The sequence below is a fragment of the Pseudorasbora parva genome, chromosome 18 (genome assembly GCF_024679245.1).
Source record: "Pseudorasbora parva isolate DD20220531a chromosome 18, ASM2467924v1, whole genome shotgun sequence".
In the NCBI taxonomy this organism is placed as follows: domain Eukaryota; kingdom Metazoa; phylum Chordata; class Actinopteri; order Cypriniformes; family Gobionidae; genus Pseudorasbora; species Pseudorasbora parva.
The window spans coordinates 10921126-10939391 of record NC_090189.1 but is presented as its reverse complement, the minus strand read 5'-3'; the positions used below and the strand labels follow the sequence as shown (position 1 = coordinate 10939391).

At 36.5% G+C, this 18266-nt stretch overlaps 1 protein-coding gene and 1 long non-coding RNA gene across 2 annotated transcripts in view; one reads left to right on the top strand and one right to left on the bottom strand.

Moving 5' to 3' along the window:
- Positions 1-1203: 1203 nt before the first annotated feature.
- sdad1 (SDA1 domain containing 1) lies at positions 1204-14169 on the top strand. The gene is made up of 22 exons (XM_067422813.1): positions 1204-1413; positions 1754-1858; positions 1941-2039; positions 4343-4453; positions 4541-4612; positions 5047-5147; positions 5246-5303; positions 5485-5559; positions 6083-6184; positions 6275-6344; positions 6483-6586; positions 6673-6730; positions 9209-9267; positions 9832-9908; positions 10031-10128; positions 10237-10313; positions 10547-10673; positions 10762-10853; positions 10936-11123; positions 11214-11298; positions 13728-13889; positions 14006-14169. Exons 1-22 carry the CDS (start codon positions 1324-1326, stop codon positions 14048-14050), a joined length of 2055 nt encoding a protein of 684 aa, XP_067278914.1. The 5' UTR covers positions 1204-1323; the 3' UTR covers positions 14051-14169.
- LOC137045870 (uncharacterized) overlaps positions 6723-18266 on the bottom strand; it is a 40297-nt gene continuing 28753 nt past the window's right edge. The window contains exons 2-3 of the long non-coding RNA XR_010898876.1: positions 15847-16072; positions 6723-6787 (exon numbers count right to left, since the gene is read on the bottom strand). This is a non-coding gene — a long non-coding RNA (uncharacterized lncRNA). The remainder of the gene's footprint in view (positions 6788-15846; positions 16073-18266) is intronic.

The window sequence follows — 18266 nt, the reverse complement described above, 5'->3', positions numbered from 1 at the left end:
TCAAAATGACTATATATCTTTATCTATAGATAGATAGATAGATAGATAGATAGATAGATAGATAGATAGATAGATAGATAGATAGATAGATAGATAGATAGATAGATAGATAGATAGATAGATAGATAGATAGATAGATAGATAGATAGATAGATAGATAGATAGATAGATAGATAGATAGATAGATAGATAGAACCTTACTGAAATCCTCAACAAGCCAAAATAAAATGGGGCTTGCATGCTATCGCCAGATTTCCAAACAGAATTGGAGCCACAGACTGCCCCCACATCGCCATAAAAGCACCATCATAAACCAACAAATTTAATTATGTAAATAGAAAAGTGTTTCATTCTGTTTTCTGCTAGACAAATAATAATTTGTGTTTTAAATTTGTTGTTGTTGTTAAACGTTATTGTCGTCAACGTCAAAATGATTGACTCATTTTGTGTTTGTGGAGTTCCTCTTTTTGCCATAACTGCGGTGAGGGGAAAAAAAAAATCTCGTGATTTTTAAAGGGATGTGTTGTCACCATATATGGTTCACTGGAGGCGTTTCTGAATGCTAATGACTGTGAACGTGAACGAGCATGGCACTTACGCACATGTGGGATTTATCAACAACGATTGCTTACTCATGTGCGTAAGAACTGTGTACGCATGTTTGATAAATACGGATTTTCTTGTACTTAGACACATTCTAAATTTCAGTCGTACGACGAAATATAGAACCTTTTCTACGCACTGTTGATAAATGAGGGCCCTGGTGTCCTCTACAGTTTTGTAACAGAAAGGCATATTTTCATTTGAAACCTTTTAACATTATCTTTATATTTTTCAAAATTGGTCAGAATTAAATGATAAATACAAATATATATTCCATAAGAGAGCCAAATTTGATCACTAAATTAATGCCAGCCATTTTTAAAGACCAATGAAAAGTTGTCATTGTGACGCCTCCAAACATTTGGTATCTCTGAAAAGCACTGAATGTGCTCGGACATCCAGACTGTGACATGTATGGTGTCAGAGAAATTCACTAAATTATAATGTCCACGAGGCACGACCACTACAGCAAAAGTATATCCCTGGGTCCCAGGATGAAATATCTCCTACAGTACCTCCAATGTCCACTGGGGGCCGCAGTCTACAGAAAGATAACTTGAAGCCAGTGGTGACGCTTTTGTGAACTGATTGTCCTTTCAGGCTTTCCGTAGTTCCCTGGCAACATGGCGACCTCCATATGAGCCACGCTGTTGATCAACTAGCCGAATCAGTCAAAATAAACGTACTTTTCTGACGCTTATCATACTAAAATAATCAAACATGTCGGGTCGTCACAATAACAAACTACCGACGAATCTCCCACAGTTGCAAAATCTGATAAAGAGGGATCCGAAGTCCTACACGGAGGAGGTAAGTCACTTGCTATTGGATTTGTAAACTGGCCTGAACGCAAGTAAACCAAAATAATTACATGACATTGCACTATTGCAAACTGTCCATGTATTTATTAAACCTAAATAGCTTATGTAATTACCACTTGTAAGTTTATTAATCGTAAGTAATCCAGTAGTTACGTATATCTTTCAATTCCGTAATTATTTATTCGTTAGACGTTAGCTAGGCACTATTCACAAACAAGTTACTAGTTCAGCAGCTATTGATTTCCGACTGCTATTATTATTTAGTTTTATGGAATAAATGTTTACGTTTTTATACTATTGTAAATGAGCTAAATTTGATGTCGTTCCAGTTTTTGCAGCAGTATCGTCATTATCAGTCAAATGTGGAGATCTTTAAACATCAGCCTGACAAATCTAACAAAGACCTGGCTGAGCTGGTCATGTTCCTGGCTCAGGTATGGAGCTGCTCTCGATTTCTTCTGTATTAGACCTCTTATGGATTCGACTGTTATTGAGCGATTGTGGTTTCGTCTCCAGGTTGGACACTGTTACTTACAGGAGCTGTCAGACTTCCCACAGCAGCTGACCGATCTTCTGTTAAACCATCACACGGTGCTGGAGTCTGATCTCAGAATGGTACGAATGTCTTTTGAAATTGTTACTGATAGCGTTCTGGCTTAGTGTTTACAAGCTAATTTAAAGGGTTAGTTCACCCAAAAATGATAACTCTGTCATTAATAACTTACCCTCATGTTGTTCGACATCCGTCAGACGTCCGTTCATCTTCGGAACACAAATGAAGATATTTTTGTTGAAATCCGATGGCTCAGAAAGGCTTTCAGACACCAATGTCATTTCCTCTCTTAAGACCCATAAAGGCACTGAAGACGTCGTTACAAAGCCCATCTCACTACAGTGGCTCTACAATCATTTTATGAAGCAACGAGAATAGTTTTTGTGTGCAAAAAAAACTAAATAAAGACTTATATAGTGATGGGCTGATTTCAAAAGATAGTTTTAAACCGTTATGAATCAGCGAAGCGATTCAGGATTCGGATCACGCGTCAAACTGCTGAAATCAGGTGACATTGGCGATCCGAATCATGAATCGATAGAGAATGGCGAATGATTGGTCAGTGTTAGAGGCCATGCAGTTATAGTTTATTTCCACGGTGGACTGTTGTAGTTTCATTCATGCAATTTCATCACATAAATATTGCATAAATATCCAGCATATTCCGTCATATTTTTTAAGAAAAAGTGTTGCAAAATAAAGGATTTTTGCCCGCAACATTTACACAAAAAAAATCTGAATTTTTCTGGAAGGACTGGTACTAAGTTCAATCACCAGGCTGTTGGCACCCTCTGCAGATATTTGTTATAATCCATAATGTACATAAGATTGTTTATATACTGTATATTATGTAATTTAGCTTTTGTACTATAAAACCATAAGATTATTTGCTTTTGATGCTTTTGTACAAATATTATTGCTTCATTGCTATCATATGTATTTTTTAAGTAATTTAATGGCTATTGTTTGCTTAGGTCTATTTTTACTGCGACAAAAATATTAGATTATTCAAATAATCGATTTATTACTCGATTACCAAACGTTTTTGACAGCCCTAGATGAGACGCACGGCGAGTGATACATGTATGTAGCCTGACAAGCCAGACCCACATCAAGATGTTTGGTCTGGAAACTCACCATTGACAGGGCTCAATCCGAGGGGCGGGATAAACGGTTGTCTTTCAAACTCCCTCTGCACGCGATAGGATAGCGCTACAACCAACCAGAGCAACGTGAAGCGGAGCTAGTTGACCGTATCCGGTCAGCAAAACTCAGAACACATCTTCCCTTCTTAAGAATGACTTCAGTGCCGTTCTTTTCTCAGAGAAAAGCTTAACTCCAAGTCTTCCAGAGTCGCGGTCAAAGCTGATTCGAAAGACCGCCATTCGCCAGTTTCTGTGTTTACAAGTTTACATTATGTTAAGCCCCGCCCACCGACTCTATACACAATGTGATTGGCCTGACCAGAGTTTGGCGTTTACAGCTCAGAAGTGTATCGAGAGTTGCTAGACGACACTCACGGCAGATTAGATTTGCTGGTGCTAGGGTGCGTCTAGATTTCTAGGCTAGCATGTATGCTATTTCCCATGAAAATCTGCTATAAAACAGGGTTTCTCAACCTTCTGCATACTGCGACCCACTTTTTATTGTATGCCAGTCATACGACCCACTAAGGCTGGAAATAAATAACATACATTTTAGACTTAGGCTAGTTCATAAAAATCCAGCTGTTCATGGGGCCACTCGTAGTGTTGCACTCAAACTAGCTGTTGTCAGTCTATTCCTGCTTTCTGTTTTCATTGCAGTCACTGTTGAAAATCCCGACTCACAAAGATAGGTGATGCTGAATGGCAAGATAAATTTCGTTGCGTGATCTGCGAATTCTGGATATTCGTGTCTGGTTTAGGAATTCAGTCCTGAAGGAATTCAGGTCTCAAGCTAACAGGCCGTGGCTGCGTACAGTATAGGTCTGGCATCTCGAGCGTGCTGTCGTTACCAAGCAACGGGGTAAAACGCTTGCGTAAGGAGAGTAGGACCATGTCCAATAAGGTCATCGCGGCAGTGATAGATTATTGTGATAGGACAGTTTAGAATCAGCGTTAGAAAGTTACGGCAATAAATACGAAATTCGAAAATAGGAGAAAGCATAGAAAGTCTCGCGACCCCCTATAAAATGATCCACGACCCACTGGTTGAGAAACACTGCTCTAAAATATAAACACTTATAATAATAGGCTTATTATAGTGAATCAGGGTAAGACAAAAACGATACAAACTTACATACCGACATTTCTTTTTTTTACACAGTGTACCTTTAATTTTTGAAGATGTTTTCTAAATTAAATAACTTTGGAATTTCTTTCAGACGTTTTGCAAAGCCCTCATCCTCTTGAGGAACAAAGATCTGGTCAGTCCCACCAGTCTTCTGGGGCTGTTCTTTGAGCTGCTGCGCTGTCATGACAAACTTTTGCGAAAGGTCTGTGGATTTTGCAGTGCAATTTGTGTTTCAAGAATTTGAATTATTGCAAATGCTTGCTGCTAAAAAAGGTTTCTTTCTCCTCAGACTTTATACACCCATATTGTGACTGATATCAAAAATATCAATGCCAAGCACAAAAACAACAAACTGAACACGGTAAGTCGCTTGTACTTTTTTTCCCCCTCCATTGGGAATTGATTGGATGGTTGTTGTTTGCTATTGGTTGATCTCATGTGAGTGACAGGTTGCCCCGCCCTCACACCAGTAAACACGTCATCAAAGAAATGTTACTGCGAGAGGGGAAGTTATTTTGATTAAAGGGTACAGGAAATTGTTTTTAATGTTTACGTGTAAATAAATGCATTCCATTAAAAATGTTTGATTTCATGGTGAATTTTTTTTCCTTAATTTACTCACATTTTTTATGTACTTATTTCTTTCTTCTTGCTTATTTTAACATTTCTTAATTCTATTTATAATTTTGAGTGAAATTTGACACCAACACGTTGCTGACAGGTTTCATGAGATCCCCCCTCCTTTCGTTTTGAAACTAACGCTCCGCACTTTTGTCTGTTTACTTCTGCACTCAGACCTTACAGAACTTCATGTACACCATGCTGAGGGATTCAAACCCCATTGCTGCCAAGATCTCTCTAGATGTGATGGTTGAGCTTTACAGAAGGAACATCTGGTGAGTCCTTGAACACAAATCGTCTTTGTAACATTGTGATGGCATTTAATATGATGCACAGTCATCATTGTTTTCCTTTCCCCATATCAACCAATCAGGAATGACGCTAAAACCGTGAACGTCATCACCACAGCATGTTTCTCCAAAGTCACAAAGGTTGGATTTTTTTTTTTTACATTCCTCTCTAATGAAATCTGCATGAATTTCCAGCATTAAAACATTTTGACACATCTAGATTATGGACACTTTTATGACTTATTATAGCTTTATTCACAAGGCTGCTTTTCAAAGGCTAATGATCTCATAACACGATTGAACATTTCTTGTCTCCCCTCAGATCCTTGTAGCTGGATTGAAGTTCTTCCTGGGAAAAGATGAAGATGAAAAGAGAGATAGTGATTCAGAATCTGAGGTACAATACGTTTCTTCAGGTTACTTATTTTATGTACAATAACATGAAATTTTTATTATTATTTATAAAGAAATGAATACCTGTATTCAGCCAGTATGCATTCAATTGGTCAGAAATAACAGTTAAAATGCTGTTCTTTCTATTAATCAAAGAATCCTGAAAATGTATATTTATTATATATGTATCTATCTCAAGGTTTCCACAAAAATATTAAGCAGCAAGTTTTTCTTGTTCACCAAATCCTCATATCAATTTTACCTTCACTGTTATAAATTACATTTTAAAATGAATTCAAATAGATAATGGTTATTTTAAATTGTAATATTTCAAAATCTTACTGTTACTGTATATTTGGAAAAATAATTGCAGATTTGGTAAGCATAGAACACTTCTTTCTTACCAACCCCAAACTTTTGAATGGTGCTTTAAATATAAATTATTCTTTTAAATATTTAAACATGTTACTTTAACAAATTGTACTTTAAATATTAAAATAATAATTAAATGTATTTTTCCTCCGCAGGATGATGGGCCATCGGCCAGAGATCTGATGATCCGATATTCCACCGGAAAGAAAACATCTAAAAATAAGAGGAAGATGGAGAAAGCCATGAAAGTCCTCAAGGTTAAAAAAAAGGGTTTTATAATCAGCATATCAATGTTTTGTTTAGCTAATTTCACTGCTTAATTTGTCATTTTCATTCTGTTTTCTCAGAAACATAAAAAGAAGAAAAAAGTAGAGGTTTTTAATTTCTCCGCCATCCACCTGATCCACGATCCCCAAGGTCAGACCTCCCTTTCACACGGACACAGAATTCAACATGCATGTAGTGGTTAAAGATCTGCTAACTGAAAGGTTGCAGCTTCAGACCCATAAGAACTGATCCATATTGAGATGAGTAATTAATATCTGTGGTGTTCAGATTTCGCTGAGAAGCTCCTGAAGCAGCTGGAGAGCTCAAACGAGCGTTTTGAGGTGAAGATCATGATGATGGAGCTCATCTCTAGACTCGTGGGAATTCACGAGGTAATTTATAAGCAAAGATTTGGACGTTTATGGTCAATTATTTTCTCACTTTCCTTATCTAACCGGTTTTGTTTCCATCTTTACAGCTTTTCCTTTTTAATTTCTATCCGTTTGTCCAGCGGTTCCTTCAGCCTCACCAGAGAGGTAAACACTGCAGTCTGTAATTCACACTTGTAGTTCAGTCCTCTTGCTGCTTTAGGTCTGGACCAAAAAAAGAAAATATATTTATGGTAGTCCTGGTTCACTTAGCAATCACATTGTCATTTTTAAGAATGATCATAAAGATGAAAAGTATTTTGCGGCGCTTAACGAACATCCAAAAAATGCTGTGTGCTAGGCTAAATGCACTTGTTGTATGTGTGTAGCCTATATATGATGGTGTTTTGACCAGACGAGAACTTGTGAACCATTTATAAAATGTGTAAAGGAGACGGAATCCCTCAATTCCACACGAATGAAGATCTGCTGCAGGAAGAGAGCGTTTCTGTTGCTGTTCCGAACTACAACGTAGCTTCTGTGATGAGAGAAAACAGATATGCTTCAGCATTGTCCTTTTTGGGGTGTTTGGGGTTCATTTAGATGTTTTTGGTCCATGTTGCGTTCATAAATAAGTTGAACTGCACCAGAGACTACGTTTTCATGTGTTTTCGGTCCACACACTTATTCAACAATCACACCAGAGTTCGTTTTAAGGGGAGACACGGCAGGTGAAAACATCGTTTTTTTCATGCAGTGGTCAATTTTGAGATTTTGGGCCAGTTTGCTCCCTTAACATGTAAGCGTTCATGTCAAAATAAAAAATATGTCGACATTACACATTAATGTGGTTAAATTCACCAAATTTTGTCAACTTGCGCCTTTAGAGTTCTGCCCGAAATCATCAAAAGTTATTCTAACGCGAGCTCCCGTGCCGTCTCCATTCACAGAATCATATCATGCCTGGTATCATTGTAAAGCTCTCAGCGCTGTGTATAAGACTATCTAATCAAAATATGGGCATTTCCTTTGTAGAACTAACCAACCGCAAAAGTTTGCAGCCGAAAATCACATTTGATTGGCCGATGTGAATTTCACACTACATCATACGTGCCGCTAGCCTGACAAGCCAGACCCACATCAAGATGTTTGGTCTGGAAACTCACCATTGACAGGGCTCAATCCGAGGGGCGGGATAAACGGTTGCCTTTCAAACTCCCTCTGCACGCGATAGGATAGCGCTACACCAACCAGAGCAATGAAGGTGAAGCAGAGCTAGTTGACAGATTAAACATTCGCCGTATCCGGTCGGCAAAACTCCGAACACATCTTCCCTTTTTAAGAATGACTTCAGTGCTGTTCTTTGTTCTTTTCTCTGAGAAAAGCTGAACTCCAAGTCTTCCAGAGTCGCGGTCAAAGCTGATTTGAAAGACCGCCGCCGTTCGCCAGTTTCTGTGTTTACTAGAGCACGCAAACGCAACTCGGCCGTCGTCATTATGGCCCCGTCCACCGACTCTATACACGATGTGATTGGCCCGGCAAGAGTTTGGCGATTACAGCTCAGAAGGGTATTGAGAGTTGCTAGACGACACTCGCGGGCAGATTAGATCTGCTGCCGCTAGGGTCCGTCTAGATTTCTAGGCTAACGTGCCGCCGCTTCCTTGTGTATTCTCCGCCTGAGAGAAAACAGACAACGCCGAAATAACCTCATAAACGTTCACAGAAAGGATAAAGTTGCAAGAGATGATAAAAAGAAAGTAAACAACAACAGATTAGATGACAAAACCCTGTCAGAATTAGATCTAATAGTTATAGATGGACATACAAGAAACGGGGACAGTTTTTTTTGCTGTTTTTGTGACTGTTGTGTTAAGGTATTTCTCTTCAGCTTAAAGCTTTTGCTATTAATAATTGATTCATTTATTAATTTACATAGGTTTTAAATGTTATACACTGCTGATATAAATTAAGTAAATATATATTTTGTTTTTAGGTTGGGGGAAATGTATGCAATTATACAATACAAAACTTTAAAGGCCATTTTCTCAAAATGAGTTTTTTCTCACAGTTAGATATTTCCACTTCAGTAGCATCTATAAGCACCAACATTTTCAGCCTTATACTCAACTATATTGTGAAGGCTTTTACAGAGGGATTTGTTGATATATAACTCCTATCTTAAAATATGGCGAAAATTGATTTTTCAAGGCTATTGTCAGTATTCTATAATTTACTAAAGCACAAAATAAGATATCCAGATTCCCCTCTGTAAAAGCCCTCTTATCTAATATGTCAACAAATAGAATCAAGAATTTTGAACCTGATCCTTTCCAATTTCCAAATTTTGTTTTTGGAAATATATGCAAATGAGCGTATATTTAAGTATACAAGGCCTCATTTGCATATTAAAACATTATTTTATACAAAACTTGCAATACATTTTTTTTCTTATGTTTATGCCAGTAATAAACTGGAAGTTTCATAGTGATATCTTGTCATTTAAAAAAAATCCCTATTCACCTGTAGTGTCTCGCCTTAATCTAATCAAACCAGCCAAGTGTGAACACACCCTTAATGTCTCTCAACTAATAATGTCTTCAGATCCCATGTTAATGGTCTCCTCATTTTCATTTGTTTTCGTTTCAGAGGTGACCAAAATTCTGTTGTGTGCCGCCCAGGCGTCCCATCAGCTGGTCCCTCCTGAGGTTAGAACTGATCATGATCCCCTTTTAATATTTATATATCATTAAACAAGCTTGACCTTAAAATGTTTGTGGTCAGACTTTGGTTTGATTTAATATATATAATATACTTATGATAGATAGATAGATAGATAGATAGATAGATAGATAGATAGATAGATAGATAGATAGATAGATAGATAGATAGATAGGATGCATTCAATTGATCAAAAGTGGCAGTAAAGATATTACAAAATGTAACGTACATATGAAGTAGCACAACTGTTTTCCACATTTCTTGAGCTACAAATCCTCATATTAGAATGATTTCTGAAGGATCATGTGACTGGAGATGCTGAAAATTCAGCTTTGGCATCACAGGAATAAATTACATTTTAAAGTCAATTTAAATACAAAACACTTGTTTTATATTGTAATGATACTCCGCAGTGTGACTATTTTAACTGTATTTTTGATCAATTAAACACAGCCTTGGGGAGCATAAGAGATTTCTTTCAAAGTATTAGCAAATCTTAGCAACCCTGAACTTTTAGTGTACTAACTCATTCATTTCTGTTCCATCTACAGATCATTGAGCCAGTCATCATGACCATCGCCAATAACTTTGTTACGGACAGAAATTCAGGGGAGGTCATGACAGTTGGGTAGGTGCTGTGTAAATCACAATAAAGTTCAATGAAATGTGAAATTGTTTAATGCAAAATACTGTTATTTCATACAGCACTTTTCTCATGAATGTCTCTATACGTTCATCCTCATATCTCAGAATCAACGCCATAAAAGAACTGGTTGCCCGCTGTCCTCTGTCGATGTCAGAAGACCTGCTTCAAGATCTCACCCAGTACAAATCCCACAAAGATAAAAGTGTGTGGTTTGCCATCATTTACCTTAGTCTGTTCATCAGATGCTACATACTTTGAATGGAATTATAGAATGTTTGACTTATTTGAAAATGATCTCATTATCTTTCAGATGTTGTGATGTCTGCCAGAGGTCTTATCCAGCTTTTCAGAGATCTCAATCCACATATGCTACACAGAAAAGACAGGGTGAGAAGCTTCAAATACTATATATATATATATAAAAAATGAAAATTTAGCTTTGCATCAGAGGAAAAAAATACATTAAAAAAAAAAAGATTTTTATTTGTAACATTTCACATGTATTGTTCTTACTGTGTTCAAGTAATTGCAGATTTGATGAGCATAAGAGACATTTTACCAACCATAGACTTTTGAATAGTAATGTCCATTAATGTTTTTGCATTTATTATGTTTACCAGGGAAAGCCCACAGAATCCTCTAAGGAGGCCAAAATCCATAACTATGGAGAATTGGAGGCCAAAGATTACATCCCTGGTGCCGAGGTCCTGGAAGCAGAGGAGAACGTAAACGAAGAGGAAGACGACGGTATGTGGAAAGCTAGCATTAGCTTATTGAGTAATGTGTGTGTGAAAAGTGGTGTGATTTTATTCCAATGTAATGCTTTACCTTGCAGACGGCTGGGAGAGCGCCAGCATGAGTGAGGATGATGAAGATGGGGAGTGGGTGAATGTGCAGCACTCCTCTGATGAAGATCAGGCGGAAGTGGTGAGGATTATTCCACCGTCTTATCTGATTCTAGCGATGAGAAATGATGCATCTGAAACCAGGTTGTGTTTGTATATGTCAGGCTGAGAAATTGCAGAGCATCCCAGAGGACGAGCGCAAAGCCAAAGCTGCCGTGGTCAGCACGAGCCGTCTCCTCACGCAGGACGACTTCAAAAAGATCCGCATCGCTCAGATGGCTAAAGAGGTCAACTCTGCAACCGGAAAGGGTCAGAAGAGGAAGAACGTAGAGAGTGACGAGGAAGAGCAGAGGTAGGACGTGTTTTAGGCGTGAAGTGTCTTTACTGAAACGATTTTACTAACTTTTGTCAGTTTTCAAATAATCAACAATTATTTTTTCAGAGGAGAGTTACTTAGCCTGAGAGACATTGAGCGTCTTCATAAGAAACCCAAATCTGACAAAGAAACACGACTGGCAACAGCCATGGTGAGTGTGGAAACTATATATCCAAATAGATAAAAGATAATAAATAAATTGGATCCTTGCTAAATACTTTTTTGTTGTTGCTTGAAATTGATTAAACATGTATTTATCAGTGGTGGAGGAAGTACTGAATCTCAGTTCTTAAGTAAAAGTACAAGTAACCAGAAATATATTTACTTTAGTAAAAGTAGAAGTACTACTACGACAACCCTACTTAAGTAAAAAGTACCTGATTTTAAATGTACTTTAAGTATTAAAAGTAAAAGTACTTGCATAAAAATGTATTCTCTTAATGTCTAATTCTAATAATTAAAAAGAAGAAAACCGTATGAGCGGTGGCATTTTAATTGAGTTAGTTTTGGGTTAATGTAATTGTTCCTACCATCTGTTGCCTAGTTTACATTCTGACTTACAATTCTGGTTATCTGCAAAGTTAAATGTCATTTTTCTGAAGCAACATTCTCATCAGCTTTGATGTATTTAAATCTTCATATTTATGATATTTTTACCTTTTATAATAGACATTTTCCCCTAATCTTATTAAATAGGCTTTGCTTCAGCTTTCCCTTTATATTCTTAAATTTGATTAATAAATTAAATTAGAATAAGATACAATAGGGTTGTTACCAAACAAATTAAATAATTAACACTGAAAAATTACAACTGCACTAAATGTTGCTATGAGATTGTTTTAACTAAAAAAAGTTAACTAAACCACCAGTAGATGGCGGCAGGTGAATCCTTATGAGAGAGTCATTGAGTCGATTCGTTCAAACGGCTGATTCGTTCATAAATGAGTAGGGCATTGAATCTTTGATTCAGTAACGCACTGTTGCTGTGCAATACGTTATGGTTCGGATGTGGAAATCATGTGATGATCAAGTCATGTGATGTTTTTTTTTTTAACTGTTATAAAATATAAAAACTAAACACTTTGAATTTTTAATATAGTATGTTACTGAGTTTCTTTGTGTGAGCGGGGCTGATTTGTTTCCACTTCTCCTCGAGAGGCTGCGCGAGCCTCAACAGCGCAACCATCAATTCATTAGCCTATAACGCACATTATATATTATTTTCCGGGCAAGCCTTAATCTCGAGCCCTGAAACTGATCAGAAAATGTTGCGAAACGTTGTAGAAATGTAGTGGACTAGAAAGTATAATAATTGCTGCAAAATGTAACGAAGTAAAAAGTATGCACTATTTATTCTACTTAAGTAAAGTACCGATACGTGAAAAATGTACTTAAGTAAAGTAACGAAGTATTTGTACTTAGTTACATTCCACCACTGGTATTTATATACACACACACTAATGTTTGAAAGTAATAGTGTAATTCAGCAAGGATCTATTTGTTATATTTCATCTAGTTCAAATAAATTGTTCTTTTAGACTTTCCATTAACTTTTATATGAATATAAATAGAATAGAAAGTATTAAGCAGTGCAACTGTTTTTAAATTCATCTTTGCATCTTAGGAATAAATTGCATATTTTAAAGCTGCAGTCAGCAATATTTTTTGGTTAAATTGCGCAAGCACACAACAAGCCAATGTTCAAAACGTTAGACCCCCTGACAATGCTAAGCTTGTAATAATGTGTTATAATCAGAGTGGTATGGTTGATTTACGCAGAAAAATTCAAGCCTGTCTTTGCGTCATTGTCACGCAGTCCTGCTAGTATTAGGCCCGTCCACAAGAAGGCAGAGATTTCCCAATCCAATCCCCGACAACTGAAGTTTCACCCGTAGCCAAAAGTAAAAGATTAGACTGTACGGAAATTGAAATCTACAGATAACGCTAATACACACTGACGCAATGCTGATGCTGTTAATCATCATTGATAGTTCGATTGTATTGTAATGTTTTGTTCCCAAAATTTATGTGACATTTTCTGATTAAAATTCTTATTTTGGTCATACTTCCAAGATGTAGAATCTGTGATTCTGAAGTACAGTGACTGACAGCCACACAAACTCCTCAGAATGTTAGATTCATCCACACTGAGGAGCTGGCGATGCATAGCCCACTAAAGATGATAATTCCACAAATAACTGCAATTGCAGATTTCAAACCGAGATGGTGACAATGAGGCAAAATTTACAGACAGCAGCTTTAAAAAGTATTAATATTTCACAATAAAACAGTTTTTACTGTAGTTTTTGATTAAATAAATGAAGCCTTGGTGGACCATAAGAGACTTGCTTCAAAAACATGAAATGACTATATAGTATATGACTCCGCTCAAACTGGAATGGTAAAGTTTATGTATTTTTTTCCCCTCTCAATATCAGGAATTTAGTTTAGCGTTATAAATATAACTTTTAAAACGTAAAATCCTGACGTTGAAGAAAATACATTTGATTGGCATTTTGTCAACTACCTATAGCAAAGTAAAACTAGGTCAAAAGTTTTCTTGACATTTTTCATTCTCAGGCTGGGCGGACTGATAGGAAGGAGTTTGTTAAAAAGAGGAGTAAGCTAAACCCGTACGCCAGCACCAGTAACAAGGAGAAGAAACGAAAAAAGAACTTCATAATGATGAAACACAGTCAGGATGTGAGGACCAAAGGCAAACGCTCCTTCAGAGACAAACAGGTGAGCCTGCCTTTAAAGGCAAGAAACCTGTATTTACTTGCCATTCAAGTTCAATTTGTGCATTGTGTTTGCGATGTTTCCTATTAAGTGATCTTCCCCCATCATTTCCCCCTCAGATCGCCCTCAGAGATTCACTCTTAAAGAAGAGAAAACACAAGTAATCCCCACCTTTAACGGACTGGATCTGACAATGGACCTGTGCAGGAAGACAATATCTACAGACTTCTTGGCTGTGTGGATTTTCATGTGACCTGTTAATAAATCGTTTAAACAGTTGAAATCTGTGGCATTTATTTTTGCACCTTTGAATAGATAGCACCCATTATAGTTTAGCTAAATTAGTTAAACTAAAAATGAACAGCATTTGGTTTTGAATTTGTCATCTAACACAAATATTTGTCAAATAAAAAAAATATTTTGTGACCACTTTATATGAAAAACATCCTGCTAAAAGCGTGTTCTGATCCAAAATAGATAAACGTGAATTTTACATTATGTTGGAAACGCGTGGTGTTAAAAGATTATTGCTGTCGCTTTTGGAAATATACACTAAGCCTAGTTGTGTTGAAAACTCACTGTGTGAGGAAAACCATATCTATGGAACTGTTATTAATGAAACAAATTGTTTGCATGTTGAGGTCATAACAGTAGACTATTAAACAATGTCTTTATTAATCAAGAATCTGCCCTTAGTCATAATGTGTGAATTTGGAACTAACTGGAAACTCTTGAATTGTATTGTTTGAGATTTGCAAAACTGCAGTTAGAAACACATTTTTCCAGTGAGCCTAGTTATTATTTTGGCCTGCTTGAGTTTAGACCTGTATTTGTTTCTCTTTGGACATGAATAGTAGCCTAGAAATCTAGACGCGGCCTAGCGGCAGCAAATCTAATCTGCCCGCGAGTGTCGTCTAGCAACTCTCAAAAAACTTCTGAGCTGTAAACGCCAAACTCTGGTCGGGCCAATCACATCGTGTATAGAGTCGGTGGGCGGGGCTTAACATAATGATGGCCGAGTTGCGTTTGCGTGCGTCTAGTAAACACAGAAACTGGCCAACTGCGGTCTTTCGAATCAACTTTGACCACGATTCCGAAAGACTTGGAGTTAAAGGACAACTCCGGTGAGAAATGAACCTAGGGGTAATTAACAGATGGTTACCGAGTAGATCGTTCTCAGGGATGCGTTTTCATGAAAATCAAATGTAAAGAGTTTTATCTTTAAAAACAGATTAGCTTATAACGCTTGTCTATGGGACACAGATGTTTGGCGGTGTAATTAAAACCATCTTTTAATTACACCTAGGTTAATTTCTCACCGGAGTTGTCCTTTAAGCTTTTCTCTGAGAAAAGAACGGCACTGAAGTCATTCTTAAAAAGGGAAGATGTGTTCTGAGTTTTGCCTACCCGATACGGCGAACGTTTAATCTGTCAACGAGCTCCGCTTCACCTTCATTACTCTGGTTGGTTTAAGAGCTATCCTATCGTGTGCAGAGGGAGTTTGAAAGACAACCGTTTATCCCGCCCCTCAGATTGAGCCCTGTCAATGCTGAGTTTCCAGACCAAACATCTTGATGAGGGTCTGGCTACATGAATAGAGATGCACTGAGAAGATGGCTGGATTTGAGAACTTCTCCATCCCTGATCTAAATCCACATCTCAACGTTACTTCATTTGACAATCTTAAGTGGAATTTTTTAATTTTTGCATTTTGCTTCAATCTTTTCTTTGGGCTCCAATGCATGCCTCCATCCTGTGGCTTATTGTGACAGAAAGAGGAATTGCATCAGAGTTTCTAAACTTAAATCATTTTGTTTGTGAGATCTGTATTAGTGTGAATTATTTAACCTTGTTATTGTCGCTAAGATTTCCAGACCTCCGTGCATTTTCAGCATTCTTAACAGGACTATACATCACTGGTCGTCCTCTGTTTCAGTGTCTGATCTGTGTTGAGCGTTACCTGGCAGTGGTTCATCCTGTAACCTTTCTGAAGTTCAAACCTCTCGGATACAGAGTGCTCTGTTCTGCTGCGGTGTGGGTTACGGCTCTCGGCTCCTGTTTCTTTTGCATGTTTACTGAAGTCAGACATGTCCAGGTTTATGTTTGTGGTTTGCTACTGCAGTTTTTACTCTTTCTCTCTGTAAACCTCTTCTGCTGTTTAACTGTTCTCTGGGCTCTGAAGAAACCTGGACCGGGAGAGAGAGAATGTAGAAAGACCAAATTAAAAGAAAAGCATTTTATCTCATTCTAATAATTACTGTGAGCATGGTGGTCACAATGTTTTCACCTGCTATTGTAGAGTTTTTCTGGTTTCTGTTGTCATAAGATGGTTAATATTTATAACATTCAGCAATGTATGTTTCATTCTAGTTGGTTTTGTGCAGCCTGTTCTATATCTCCACCAGGCTGGAAAACTGCCCTTCCTTTGCAGGAGATAAAGCTTCTTTTTTTTCCTGTACTGTATAAGCAAACAGTATTATTATTATTGGATATTTTCCAAAATGCAAATGGTTTGTAATAGCCTAATAATAATAGATACTAATATGTATTATTTTTTAACCCCCAGATGAAATGGCACATTATGGTAGTAGTGGTAATAATTGATAATGTTTATTTTACATTATTTTCCCTTAACAAATTAATCGTATTTATGTATGTATGTATGCATGTGAATTTTATGTATGTGAATTTTCAGATTTAAAAAAATTCCAGTTTTTCAAAGTGGTCTCAGAAATGAGAGAGAAACTTTATTAATTAGATATTATAAGGTAGTACTCACTTTAGAATTGTCATTTTATGCTAATTTAATGTTTGAGACAGATGATGCATGTCTATTGAAATGCTTTTTCTGTCTTAGTAATGTTTGATACATTAGCATGTAACCTCCTTGGCACTATTAGTATGTAAAGTGTGTGTGTATTTACTGTGTATGAAAGATGTAACAGCAGAGCTAGTACTTTACTGAGGAATACCATTTTTCTTTTGGAAATAATTTCCATTTGCTCTTCAGGAAACCACTTTTTCCTGTAATTTTTCATTCAGTGACCTGGCAATCAGTTAAAATATGTTAGAAATGACATGCTGTCTGTGTTTTTATGAAATGGGACCTGTATGAGTGACTAAGATTACTTCCATATAATAATCTCCTTTTATATTAAATAAAGTTTGTTATAATTTTTGTTATCCCTTTTTTGAATTCTATGTAAAGCTAATAGAAGATGATGCAAAGTATAGGCAGTGTATTTAAATTTATTTCAACATTAAAGTCATTTAATTTACACGGGTGAAAAACAAATGTATATTGTAAATATGATGAAATAAAATATAACATGTCTTGTTTTGCTAAGCCAAACAAAAATTGTTTGCAGATTAGAACAGACCAATAAAACTAAGTATTGAACTTTAGTGTGGCTTGTCATTCATCATTTAGGTCTGCAATTCATTTGCAATCAATTCATTCATTCATATGTAGAAAGTATTCAATCACTAGATTCAATATCTAGATATCACAAATACTACCTAAACGACTAATACACTGTGGGAAACAGAATTGTAAACCATTCCCAAGAATTGCTAGTAGGCTAAATTTCACACACAATTACAAAGAAACAGCAAACAACGCATTATTTTAAAAGTACAATTTAAGTATAAAAAGTTTACAAAAGTATTTAAGTTTACAATTTGAAGTATAAAAAAACCTAAACCGTTTTCTTTTAAACATATTTTTGTTATCTTTGATTTATTTACAACTTACTTTAGATTCTTCAAGATTTAAATCATGTTAACTTGATGTTTTTCAAACATATAGCCTAACTACTAACTAAAATTGAGAAGTAGCCGACGGTGATGAACTGCTCTTCTGAGGGTCCCACATGTGAGGTGTTTCCATCAACCAACCTCACAGAACATGAGAACGTACCATACCCGTTTCATTTAGTTTGTAGAGCTTCAGTTTTCCCATTTGGTCTTCCTACATGTTATATGGCTCATATGTCACTATTGATCAGCTAGCTAGCTGTTAGATTTATCAAAACAATTCCATTTACACATGTAAATTAGTCGACTAATCGAAAAAATAATCGTTAGATTAGTCGACAGAAAAAATAATTGTTAGTTGCAGCTCTAAGCCCAACACTCTCTCACGTTTATGTTTTATTTTTTTGTTGGTTGGGAGGAGTAAAATTTACATGTGTGGTTTCAACAACCAGATGTATTTAGACCATCTATGATTGCTAGATAAAACTAACAAAAAACAAGTCAATGACATATGCCTACATTAGTGTCCGGCTTAAGAAATTTACATCTTTACCATTTATCAAAAACCAAAGAGCTTATCATGGACTTTAGAAAACACCACACGGAACACACACCACTGCACAT

Bases quoted from the DNA above. Each gene is read 5' to 3' on its own strand.
- sdad1 (XM_067422813.1), top strand. From the start codon at position 1,324: ATGTCGGGTCGTCACAATAACAAACTACCGACGAATCTCCCACAGTTG. The intron at 6,345-6,482 runs GTCAGACCTCCC...TGTGGTGTTCAG, and splicing joins CCTGATCCACGATCCCCAAG to ATTTCGCTGAGAAGCTCCTG. The intron at 10,854-10,935 runs GTGAGGATTATT...TGTATATGTCAG, and splicing joins ATGAAGATCAGGCGGAAGTG to GCTGAGAAATTGCAGAGCAT.